Genomic DNA, 13,590 nt, shown 5'->3' on the forward strand with positions numbered 1-13,590 from the left:
AAAAAAAAAAAAAAAAAAAAAGGTAACTACTCTTTTTTAGTATTTATGAAACCTTTAGATAAAAATTTCATTTCTCATTCCACATATAAATTTTAACATGCCAAGACTCTTAAATACCACCTCACATTAGCTCTTACCTTAATACCAAAAGTGAAGACTGTCATGATGATTTTAAATATGAGTGCTAAGCACAACTGCCATATCGCTGAGTACACGCCAATGCCTGCGGGTCGGTCAGGAATATCATCGACAATTTTACTGGCATTCATGTCATTTCTGTAGTCACAGAGGGAGGAGGACTCTAGGGGACCACAGTCTGTGAACAGCTCTTTGATCAGCTCGCTGGTGTTGAGCCTGGTATAAGGGTTGGGGAAGGCAACCACGGCAGTGATGGCCGCAACCACGATGACTTCCAAGACAGGGTACTTCCCAAACTTGGTGGACTTGCGGCGACGACACCAGGCAATATTTGCCCTAATGAAAAAGGCACCCCAAAGCCCTCCAAAAACCCCTAGGAGGATGAAAGGGAAGAGTTCAAAAAGGTACCATGGCGTATGATACTCCACATAAAAAAGGACCAGGCGGCTATTACCAAATGGATTGATGGATCTCAAAACAAATGCAGCCACTAAAGCAGCAAAAAATGATCTCCATAAAGTTTTGAGAGGAAAATAATAGCTAACCTAAAAAAAAAAAAAGGAAAAATTAATGCTTTAATTGTATGAGATGTTATTAATATTATAACTTGAATGGTAAAATTGTCACATCTCTAAATTCTGCTATAGTTAGAATTTTTTTAATTTAGTATTTTCAGAAACAGAGTCTTACTCTGTTACCCAGTTGGAGTGCAGTGGCAGGATCATAGCTCACTGTAGCCTTTAATTCTGGGCACTCTCCTGCCTCAGCCTCCCCTGTCGCTGAGACTATGGGTCTGACACATTCAGTTTTTTTTTTTTTCCCCTTCATGTTGACCAGGCTGGTGTCAAACTCCTGGGCTCAAGTGATTCTCCTCTCACCTCAACCTCCCTAGTTGGAGGGATCACAGGTATATCGGCTTGAGCCACCATACCTAGCTATAATTTACATATAATAAATTTTACTGTAATAGGACAAATAGTGTTTTATCACTATAAATTCACAATACCAACTGATTGTAAGTGTCTAATAATTAAGTAGAATCTCCATAGCTGACCACTTCCCTACAATGACCACTTCCTTAAGTTGATCTTATTTTCATAGACCAGATATGTACACATCAGTACAGTAGGGCTGGTTCCTTATGTTGACCACTTCCATTATGTTAATCAGTTTGTTACATACAGTCCCTTGGGTGGTCACCCTACAGAGATTCCACTGTATGTAAGATACCTAGCATTGCTTTTTTTCCAAGATGGTTTCATGTCCAATTCAATCATTATAGTTAAAAAAAAAAAATAAGGTACTCTCACGAACTCCTGTTGGCTTATAAAAATGTATTTCGCTTGCCTCTTCTAATACAAACTGGAAGAAAAACATAAATTTGAAAACATTCCTTGACACGTTTTTGTACAAACTTCTAAAGTGTTTTTTTTATTGCCACGGAGCCTCAAGCTGTCCCCCTGGGTAGAGTGCCATGGCATCACAGCTCATAGCAACCTCCAACTCCTGGGCTCAAGCGAGTCTCCTGCCTCTGCCTCCCAAGTAGCTGGGACCACAGGCGCCCACCACAACGCCCGGCTATTTTTTGGTTGCAGCCGTCATTGTTGTTTGGCGGGCCCGGGCTGGATTCGAACCCACCACCTTGGGTGTACGTGGCTGGCGCCTTAGCCACTTGAGCCACAGGCGCAGAGCCAAACTTGTAAAGTTTTAAGCTCCAATGTGAAAACAAAAACAAAATAATCCACTGAAGTGACACATTATTTTGTTTTGTTTTGTTTTGTTTTTTTTGAGACAGAGCCTCTAGCTGTCCCCCTGGGTAGAGTGCCATGGCATCACAGCTCATAGCAACCTCCAACTCCTGGGCGTAAGCAAGTCTCCTGCCTCTGCCTCCCAAGTAGCTGGGACCACAGGCACCCGCCACAGCGCCCGGCTATTTTTTTTTTTTTTGGTTGCAGCCATCATTGTTGTTTGCCGGGTCCGGGCTGGATTTGAACCTGCCACCTTAGGTGTATGTGGCAGGCACCTTAGCCACTTGAGCCACAGGTGCTGAGCCAATTATTTTGTTAAACATCAATAATTGTACCAGAAATAATCACACAAGACAAACTTTAAAACACAATTCAGGAATATGATGAAACTTTTGAAATAGAAACTTAGGTTCTAATTTAACCAATAGGTATAAGTTTTAAGTGTCTTCTAGTAAGCCAAATTCACATCTTTTTACTTTTAAAAATATATAAAAGTTAAATTTTAAATAATTGCCTAAATTTATATATAGATTAAAAAAATACTTTTCTCCAAGTATGGAACATACACTGCATATTACTTTTTATGTAAGAATGTGTGAGAAAAAACTTTATAAAAATAAATTTGAAAACTTGAAAACAAAGTCTCTACCTATTGTATCAACTATGAAACTGAAATGCTGCCAAAATATACTTTTATAGGGGTTGGGTGTGGTGGCTCACGCCTATAATCCTAGCACTCTGGGAGGCCAAGGTGGGTGGATTGCTTGAGCTCATGACTTTGAGACCAGTCTGAGCAAAATCAAGACTCTGTCTCTACTAAAACCAGAAAAACTAAGGCAAGGCTCAGCACTGTAGCTCAAGCTAGGGTACCAGTCACATATAGCAGAGCTGGCATGTTCGAACGAAGCCCAGGCCCAGGCCTGCCAAACAACAATGATGGCAACTACAACCAAAAAATAACTGGGTGTTGTGGTGGGCACCTATAGTCCCAACTGCTTGGGAGGCTGACACAAGAGAATGGCTTAAGTCTAAGAGTTTGAGGTTGCTGTGAGCTGTGACGCTACGGTACTCTATCGATGGCAACAGTTTGAAACTCTGTCTAAAAAAAAAAAAAAAGAAAGAAAGAAAGAAAAAGAAAAACTGAGGCAAGAGGATCACTTGACCCCAAGAGTTGGAGGATGCTGTGAGCTATGACGCCATGGTACTCTACCCAGGGGGACAGCTGGAGACTGTCTCAAAACAAACAAAAAAAACCCATATATATATATATATATATATGCTTTTATTGGTAATTATATGTACTTTTAATTTACAAGTTACCTACCTCCTCCAGGCTAAAGAGAACTCCTCCAATCGGCGCACCGAAAGCTACAGAGACACCTGCAGCTGAGGCAGCTGACAGCACCTACAAAGAAGATACGGTTCATTTTGTAATTTCTTATACATTAAAAAATGCCAAATGAAATACTTCCTGCTACTTCAATTTTCCAAATGGCTCCTCTGAATTTAAGTCTCATGTCTCCTTCTTCCCCAGCAAAGGTAGGGCACTCCTTTCTCTGAGAAGTCTGTTCTCTCCTTTGCTTCAAGGTTGCTCACACATTCATACACATGGTGCGAGGCACACATGGACAAGGCATGGGAAAGGAAAGGCAGTGAGCACAGGCAGCTTTTCAGAGATGTGTGAGCAGATGAGAGAAGAAAGCAGTATCCAGCTTGGCACCCATAGCACAGTGGTTACAGTGCCAGCCACATACGACCAAGGCTGGTGGGTTCAAATCCGGCCCAGGCCAGCTAAACAAAAATGACAACCACAACAAAAAATAGCCGGGCACTGTAGTCCCAGCTACTTAGGAGGCTGAGGTAAGAGAATCGCTTAAGCCTGAGGGTTTGAGGTTGCTGTGCGCTGTGACACCATAGCACTCTACTGAGAGTGAAACTCTTGTCTGGGGAAAAAAAAAAAAGAAAAAAAGCAGTATCCAGGATCTGCAGGGGGTGGGAGGGGTTTGGGGGAGGGAAGGGGGGGTTCACTATTGATGAATAGGATATCATTTCTACAGCCTTTACAACTGCTTCATTGTAATTATTCTAAATCCTAGCAATACAGCTAGAGAACTGACAACCTAGTAAGCTTCCATGTATCTTCACTACCCCTGCTGCTGTCAGTGCTGAGACCCCTGCAGTGAAAGCACACAGTGTGTTCTCCCAAATAGGGGGAATCAGCCAGGACCCGTACAACAAAGCTGACAGACAGAAGAGTCGCTCACTATCCCTTCTTCTGGGTCACTAACCTTCTACTGGCATGAAGCCAGCTATACATATAGCCCTACTGATGTTTAACTATTTTGCTCAGTGCCATTCCCCATAGCACTCAGCAGCTTAGTAAATGTTAAAAAGCACCTCTCTACTGGTGACAGACACTGCTGCTGCCCGCAGAAGAAACACGGCTGCCTCTCAACCTGGAGATACACTGGCATGGAAAAGTGAGAGCAAAAACAATGTCTTGATAAACACTTTTGAAGAGGAAAGACATAACTCAAAGTGAAAATATATGGAAAGATCTTGTGAAATTCAAATGATACCCAATGGACACCAACTAGTCCACCTTAAGCTTCTCTCAAATAAAACAATAACTGAGCAATAGTAGGTGTGGATTCTAGAAAGAGGTTTAGAGATTATTCAGAAAAGAGAAAAGAAACACAAACTAATCTCAAACAAAAATTCTAATCTATTTTTTTTTTTCTTTGCTGGTGGGCTCTGGCAGTGGAGGTAGTGGGTTTGGTGGCTCCGGTAGGTCGTGGCGCTTGCGATGTTTTTGTCCGAGACCAAGTCCAGGCCACAGACTAGGGAAGCCAGCCCTTCGGAACACAGGAAATGGGTGGAAGTATTTAAAGCATGTGATGAAGATAACAAAGGCTATCTAAGCAGAGAGGACTTTAAAGTTGCTGTTGTAATGCTGTTCGGGTACAAGCCCTCCAAGATAGAAGTGGATTCTGTGATGTCTTCAATAAATCCAAATACTTCCGGTATATTGCCTGAGATTTTTTAAAATATTGTAAGGAAAAAGAAGAAAGCTCAAGTCTATTGAAATGAAATAAGACACATCTTCACTGCCTTTGATGTGCACTATCATGGATTTTTAACTTTGGAAGATTTCAAAAAAGCATTCAAGCAGGTGGGTCCCAAATTACCAGAAAGGACTGTTCTTGAAGTATTCAGGGAAGTAGATCGAGACTCAGATGGTTACGTCAGCTTTAGAGACTTCGAATATGCCATGAACTATGGACAAAATGAAGCCTAACTATTGAGAACTACTTTTGGCAATGCTGGGGTAATTGATCCACAGATGATAATGTGTTTAAAGGTAAAAAACAAAACAAAACTCCACTCTGCTAACAATGTAATGCTGCATCCTTGTGACTAAATCTTAATCATAACTTTTGGGGGCTGATGACCAGCATGCACGAGGAGTCTCCTTCCTTCTGTGTGGCCACCAGCCGAGTCAGGCCACCACAGCTAGCATGCCATCCCGTCACATACACACACACACTGCAGGCCGGCGCTGCGGCGCTCCACCCATTCACTGCAGTGTCCTCACTGTCCCGCACCAGCTTCTTATTCTCATCAGCTCCTAATGTCTAGGAAGGGGCAGCTTTCTCTCACCCATGGTTCCACTTTCCTTCATTTGCTCAACTTTGGTTGGACAAACAGTAGCACCTACATATGCTGAGAGCTTAACTATGTTCCAGGTAAGGAGCAGGACCTTGGAAAAACAGAGGCTCAAGACTGCTCTAAGATAAGTTCCCAGAATCCAAATCTTTGCTACAAAGTGGCCCTAGGATGCTGGCCGTGCAAGACAAAGAGAGCAGATTGGGCTAACAAAGCAAGCCCTCTCCAGCTATCCAGAGGAAGAGCGGAGTACAGTAGGGAATTGGGGCAGAAGACACATTCCCAGAGCTCTTTCAGGTGACCTGGGCCTGGACTTCCTGCTGTAGAGAACTAAGCCCTGGGGGGGCCAGCCACCTTCTTCTACACAGGAGTTGCAGTTCTGTCCTGTACCCAGAGACTCCACCATCACATGGTCACATCCTCCATGTCCTGCCTGTCCCTTGGGGTTCTGGTGACTGCTGTACTGGAGCAGAAACACCTATCATTTATTTTGAATGATTTCAAACTATTGCTATCAATATTAACATTATATATATAAGTGTTGAATTCCTAATATTAACAACATTAGTAAAGCAATATTTAATATACTTCACATTTTCAAAGCGTTACACATTTAAAGGTCAAGTAAAAATGTTAATTTGTTAAGTAGAAGCATTGAACTAACATCTGTCTCATCTACATTATCAGCAGATAACTTCAATAAAAATAAAGTTTAAAGTGTCATAAACAAGAGGAGTCTAAAGAGATGTGACAACTAAACTGGTATCTTGGTTGGGAATATGGAACAGAAAAAGGACATTAGATAAAAACAAATCAAGCATGGACTTTAGCTAATAATAATGTATCAACAGTGTTTCCATATCCATTTAACATGTTATAGCAGGGGAAACTGGGTGAGGGAATGTGGGAACTCTCTGTTCTATTTCACAGTTTTCCTGTAAATCTAAAACTATTCCAAAATTAGAAGTCTGTCAAAAAACAAAATCTTTTCCAGAAACTAATAAACTTCATTTAAAATAAAAAAAAATTCTAATCTAAATATACAATTTATCAAAAAAGTAAAAAATGACCTTTATACTAGGAAATTCTTCACTAGGTCTATATGAACAGATACTTTTCTGCCAAATGAGTATAAGAGACACTCACCTCCCTTTTTTTAGCTTCATTTGTGCTGTACTTTGGAAAGAGGTAGGAAAAGATATTTCCACAGCAACAAGCAACGTGTACAAGCGGACCTTCTTTTCCTAAACTTAAACCTGATGCCACAGCCAGGACTAATGTGATGGTTTTAATCATCAAAGTCCATTTGCCCAAGTAACCTCTGATGATGAATCCACTCAAAATAGTTTTAATCTATAAAGGACAAGATTAAGGCAGCTTAATTTCCTTTAAGAAACATAAGAATTTAATGAACCTGAGTTATTCTTCCAAAAGTACCTTACAAATTTAAACAAATTATGGAACAATTCATAGTTTTCAAAAACTTTACTTACTATGCTACATATAAGTCTATATCATATTCTAAATCTCTACTGAAGCAAGGATAGAAGGCAATCCCATCTCATAAACCAAATCAAAATATTAAGCCATGTTAAAATGAATACAGACTTTAATTATAAGGGCTATAATTACATAACCAAGAAAAGTCAAATTTGAAAATTTCTGTTGTAGAGATCAGCACAGCGTAGATACATTTTGGACACTGTGTCAGAAATAGAATATTATGCCTTTCAGAGTACTATAATTATCTGTAGTACTTTCATGTGTCGGGAAGGATAAATGACGATTACTGAACAGTACAAGATATTGCTTTTTATTAAAGATATTCTTAACACTTAAAATAATTACAAATCTCTTTAATGTTTTGTTAAAAAAGAGCTAGATTCTCACTCTACTTTTGCATTTAATCCATTTTGTTATGTTTTTGTTTGTAGTAAATGAAGAAATTCTAACTTTACTCAGAAGGTTAGGAAAGGAGAGAACATTTCTAATAATCCTTTCAGGTAATTATGGATATTTTTATCCATAAAATATGCAGTGGCTCATGTCTCTAATCCTAGCACTCTAGGAGGCTAAGGTGGGTGGACTGTTTGAGCTCAGGAGTTTGAGGCCAGCCTGAGCAAAAGTGAGACCCCCACCTCTATTAAAAATAGAAAAAATAGGCTTGGCTCCTGTAGCTCAGTGGCTAAGGCGTCAGCCACATACACGGGGAGTAGAGGGTTAGAACACGGCCCAGGACCTGCCAAATGACAACTACAACAAAAATATAGCCAGGTGTTGTGGCAGGTGCCTGTAGTCCCAGCTACTTGGGAGGCTGAGGCAAGAGAATCACTTAAGCTGTGATACCACATACTCTACCAAGGATGACATAGTGAGACTTGGTGGGGGAGGGGAGGAAGAAAAACTAGCCAAGCATGGTGGTGGGCACCTGTAGTCCCAGCTACTCAGGAGGCTGAGGCAAGAGCATTGCTTGAGCCCAGGAGTTTGCTGTGAGCTTGGGCTGAGGCCAGGGCACTCTAGCCTGGGCAACAGAGTGAGACTCTGTCTCAGTTAAAGAAAAAAAAAAAAAAACACTGTAAAAGAAAAATTACAATTTAGTTTTAAAAAGAAGTGTGTTAGGGAAAAGCTGTTAACTTACTTACGTACAGAAAAAAAAATGGAAAAAACTAAGTTTATATTAAGTTTAATTCTAAATATAATTTCCTCTTAAATTATTGTTGTTGAAAAATAAACCCCAAAAGTTTATAAATTGACCCACTATGATCAGATGCTTTCTCAAAGCATGCAATGGTCAAATTCAAGAATTATTAACTTATCTAATCAAAGATACCTAAAAAATAGAATGACTATTTTAAAACAGTAATTCATCAAAAAACTTTAAAACACAAGATAGATTTTCTAGGACCTAGATGTTTAACCAAGTCTTCTGAAAATCTGCTTGGTCATGTGCTAAATTAGTGGTGGGAAGGGGAAAAAAAAAATCTGCTTCCATAGTAAGTGATCAAATTAATAGAGGGTGGGCGGTGCCTGTGGCTCAGTGAGTAGGGCGCCAGCCCCATATACTGAGGGTGGTGGGTTTGAACCTGGCCCTGGCCAAACTGCAACAACAAAAAAAATAGCTGGGCACCTGTAGTCCCAGCTACTCAGGAGGCTGAGGCAAGAGAGTCACCTAAGCCCAAGAACTGGAGGCAAAACCCCCAAATTACTAGAGGAAAGAATTTTTCCAAAGACATCTAAAATCAGCTTTTACTCTTAAAATTTTCTTTTTCATAACACACCATTCCCCTTTCCCCCAACTATTTTTCCCCTAAAAGCAAAAAAACATCATAATAATTACTGTTTAGTAAGACTAAACACTTCCAGGGCTTACCTCCGGAATTCCAGAGCCACAGGCATACGGAGCAAATACCTTTACCAGAGAAACTGCAAGAAAGGCAAAACTCAATGCCCAGAAGATGTACATTATGTAGTTCATGATATAAGAACCAGGACCCTAAAAGGCAAATAGTTCAAGAGTTTAAATTTAATTTACAGCACACCACCAATGCAAGTGTTTACCGAATAAAAAATTTGGGTTAAATATGTAAAACATCTCTGGTTTATTTCCACATCAATAAAAGCTTTAATGAACAAAATATTTAAGTAAAATCCAAAAACTAATTCCTATACATACTAAGGAGACTCTTAATTCCATTTAATCTTTTTCCTGATCTCTACTCTTGTTACCAAGATATCTCAGCAATACTTCAACCTTTGCTGAGAAACTGCATGCTACATTCCTTTTAGCACTAAATTCAGCTGTAACAACATTTCTTAAATATAATCATGAGATCATGTAAAAAGAAATCTAAGTTCTAGAATGTTCTTTACAGAACATGAGCAGTAAAATAACATTGCAATGTCACAGAGGCAAATCTCTGAATTTCTTCAAGTTCTCCACTTTAGAAGGCTTAATACTTTTTTATAATTCAGTTTAATAATCCATGTTTCCTAATTTTAGTGATATAAATTAAATGCTTTTAATAACTTGACTTTATATTAACTTTACATAGATCCTACTGCAATGACTATCACTTCTTTTCTACTATAACTCAAAATAAATATATTTGCACCGTAATCCAAGAGACTTGTATTTGACTATGTAATTAACATAAATGCTTCTTGAAACAAACTGTACTTCTTTCTTGCTGTAATTTATTCTAATATTTTCCATTCTATTCTATTCCATTTCTTCTTGTTTTTCTTTAATGTGATATAATCATCTAATATGTGATTAATTCTCTTGAGACAAAGCAGGACTTACCTCTGCTTGGCCTAAGATTAATTCTGCCCAGGTCTTCCACTGGGGACATTTGTCCCTCTCTTCAAAAGTCGTTTCGTTAGATCCCCAGCAGCACTGTTCATGGTTATACCACAGAGCACTGAGGCAGATGCCTTCCTTCAGGTCAGTCATCCAGTCAGCAGCAATGTCTATTAGTCCTGCCAGTGCCCCTGCGAACACGTGGAGATGGCCACAGACAGGTCGATTTTTGGAGTTGAAAACTATGCAGTCTAAAGATTAGTAGAAAGCTGGGGACCTTACAAATAAAGGATTATTTAGGGGCTTTAATATGAATTTAAGATTTTTAAATTTTAGATATAAATGTTTACATTAGTTTTAAAAACTCTAGTTATTCTTTAAAACAAAACTGCTATTCTTTGGAGTTAAAACCACATCATCTAAATTAACTGTGATTCAAAAAGATACAAAAAGGTATTTAGGAGATACTGAAATATCTTCAAAAGACAAGAGGTTCATAAATCTGGCCTTCAAGGTCAGAGTTTTTACTAGTATGTTTCAATCCAAAACTTAATCGACAGGCTTATAAATTATGTCAATCTCATTAAAATTGGCAGGGCGTGGTGGCTCACACCTGTTGTCCCAGCACTGTGGGAGGCCGAGGCGAGTGGATGGCCTGAGCTCAGCCTGAGCTAAGCAGAGTTTGAGACCAGCTGAAGACCAGCCTGAGGCAGAGTGAGCCAGAGTGAGACCCGTCTCTACAACAATAAAAACAAAAACAAAAAAACAGCCGGACCTTGTGATCCCAGCTACATGGTGGGCAAGAGAACACTACAGGAAGAAGAAGTTAAAAAAAAAAAAAAAATTAAAATTTAAGTGTCCATTAGAAATAAGTAGTGAAATTCATAACACTCAGAATTGTACTTTTTTCTTTCTTTTTTGAGACAGAGCCTCAGGCTGTCTCCCTGGGTAGAGTGCTGTGGTATCACAGCTCACAGCAACCTCCAACTCCTGGGCTCAAGCGAGTCTACTGTCTCAGCCTCCCAAGTAGCTGGGACCACAGGCGCCCGCCACAACACCCAGCTATTTTTTGGTTGCAGCCGTCACTGTTGTTTGGCAGGCCCGGGCTTTGAACCCACCACCTTAGGTGTATGTGGCTGGCGCCTTAGCCGCTTGAGCCACAGGTGCCGAGCCTGTACTTTTTTCTTAAGAGAAAACCATATATGTAAGAGATTATTTTATTTATGGAATTTTAAAACTATACACATTTATAGTCTTTCTTGTCATACTTTCTTCATATATAAAAAGATCAGTGGGTCACAGACACAGAGGCCACAGAATTCTTGTGTGTGCCACTTAAAGTTATTAGAGGGAAGAGTACCCTCCTCCATTCTCCACAAAAATTTTAACTCTTCATGTTCTTTTGGACACAATGTTCCACAGTGGAAGTTCAAAGTGATTAAACCACCCTTTAACATTTGTCTTTTGACCCTCAACTACTGTTGCTGAAAGTCTCACTCACAGGGCCCCTCAGCCTTGTATGCAGCCTGGTGACCACAAGAGCAGGACCTGGAGACACATTGCATGGTCACGCCCTGCCTGGCCACTCCCCAGCTGTGTGGCCTCAGTTAAGGGCTACACCTCTCCGCATGTTAGGCCCCGGGTCTGTAAATGGTGGTAACAATGACACTTATCCCCTCGGATTGCAATGAGACTTAAATATGGGTAGAGTTTTTAGAACAGTGCATGACACATAGGAAACATTCAATAAAGATTAGTGCCCTGTTTGTTGACATCAAAGGGCACTTTAAACAAGGACTCTATTCCTTTTGCAACAGTACCAAAGAAGATGAAATATATGGAAATTTACCTAACAAAGGAGGTGAAAGATCTCTATAAGGAGAACTATGAAACTCTGAGGAAAGAAATAGCTGAAGATGTTAACAAATGGAAAAACATACCATGCTTGTGGCTGGAAAGAATCAACATTGTTAAAATGTCCATACTACCCAAAGCAATCTACAGATTTAATGCAATCCACGTTAAAGCACCACTGTCATACTTTAAAGAATTTGAAAAAATACTACTTCATTTTATATGGAATCAGAAAAAACCTGGAATAGCAAATACATTACTCAGAAATAAGAATAAATCAGTAGGTGTCACATTACCAGACTTCAGGCTATACTATAAATCTATAGTGATCAAAACAGCATAGTACTGGCACAAAAACAGAGCAGCAGATTTACGGATCAGAATAGATAACTAAGAGATTGAACCCCACTACTTATTGCCATTTGATCTTCAACAAACATATCAAAAATATTCAGTAGGGGAAAGACTCCCTATTTAACAAATGGTGCTGGGTGAACTGGCTGGCAACCTACAGAAGACTAAAACTGGATCCCCACCTTTCACCATTAACAAAAATTGACTCTCACTGGATAAAAGATTTAAACTTAAGACATGAAACTGTAAAAATACTAGAAAAGAGTTCAGGGAAAACACTTGAAGAAATTGGCCTGGGAGAATATTTTATGATGAGGACCCCCCAGGCAACTGAAAGCAACACCAAAAATACATTACTGGGATCTGATCAAACTAAAAAGCTTTTGCACAGCCAAGAGCACACACAGTAAGTAAAGCAGACAACTTTCAGAATAGGAGAAGATTTTCATAGGTTCTGTGTCTGACAAAGGTCTGATAACTAGAATCTACAGAGAACTCAAACTAATGAATAAAAAAAGAATAAATAACCCTACTTCTATGTGGGCAAGAGCCTTGAACAGAAACTTCTCTGATGAAGACAGGAGCTACAAACACATGAAAAATGATCATCCTTATTCATCAGAGAAATGCAAATCAAAACCACTTAGAGATATCATCTAACTCCAGTAAGATGCGCCCACATCACAAAATCCCAAAACTACAGATGTTGGCATGGATGCTGGTGGGAATACAAACTAATACGGCCTTTTTGAAAAGAAGTTTGGAGAACACTCAAGGAACTAAAAGTAGACCTACCATTCGATCCTGCAATTCCTCTACTAGATATATACCCAGATAATAAAACTTATTTTACAACAAAGACATTTGCACCAAAATGTTTACTGCAGCCCAATTCATAATAGCCAAGACATGGAAACAGCCCAAGTGCCCATCAACCCATGAATGGATTAACAAATTGTGGTATATGTACACCACAGAATACTATGCAGCCATAAAGAATTATAGAGACTTCACATCTTTTATGTTTACCTGGATGGCCCTGAACTTATTCTTCTCAGTAAAGTATCTCAGGAATGGAAAAAAAAGTATCCAATGTACTCAATGCTACTATGAAATCAATACATTACCACCTACACACTCATATGAATGGCAAAACATAACTATAGTCCAAAGTAGAAGGGAAGAGGAGAAACAGGGGAGGGGAAGGGTGATATGGGAGTAGGGAGGGTGTTCGGGGGGAACTCACCTAATGTGCATGATGCAATGGTACATTTCAAAACTATTAAGATAGGAGTATAATTGTGATGGATGTATTACTCAGTCAATGTAAGCATTTCACATTGTATACTGAAGCAGTACCCTGAACCCCATAAATGCATCAATGTACAAAGTTATGATTTAATAAAAAAAATTAAAAACAAAAAGACACTTTACTGTCATCTAGTCCAAATCACTCATTTTACAGATAAGGAAGCTGAGTCCAGAAAGATCAACCAAACTGGAAGCCTCCTGCCTCCTGTTCTTGTATTT

General features: G+C 39.4%; 1 protein-coding gene and 1 pseudogene across 5 annotated transcripts in view; one reads left to right on the plus strand and one right to left on the minus strand.

Annotated features, from left to right (window-relative positions):
- CLCN3 (chloride voltage-gated channel 3) overlaps nt 1-13,590 on the minus strand; it is a 54,004-nt gene that overhangs the window by 15,596 nt on the left and 24,818 nt on the right. For 4 of the 5 annotated variants that reach the window (XM_012806984.2, XM_012806985.2, XM_023514874.1 and 1 more), the window contains 5 exons: nt 9,856-10,043; nt 8,923-9,045; nt 6,699-6,905; nt 3,211-3,291; nt 138-683 (listed from right to left, as the gene is read on the minus strand). In XM_012806984.2, coding sequence (XP_012662438.1) covers nt 138-683; nt 3,211-3,291; nt 6,699-6,905; nt 8,923-9,045; nt 9,856-10,043 — 1,145 coding nt within the window. The remainder of the gene's footprint in view (nt 1-137; nt 684-3,210; nt 3,292-6,698; nt 6,906-8,922; nt 9,046-9,855; nt 10,044-13,590) is intronic. The other variant, XM_023514875.1, reaches the window with a different exon arrangement.
- On the plus strand, nt 4,689-5,206 carry LOC100946946 (annotated as a pseudogene).

The sequence above is a fragment of the Otolemur garnettii genome, unplaced genomic scaffold (assembly GCF_000181295.1).
Source record: "Otolemur garnettii isolate 467f Iridium unplaced genomic scaffold, OtoGar3 scaffold00061, whole genome shotgun sequence".
In the NCBI taxonomy this organism is placed as follows: domain Eukaryota; kingdom Metazoa; phylum Chordata; class Mammalia; order Primates; family Galagidae; genus Otolemur; species Otolemur garnettii.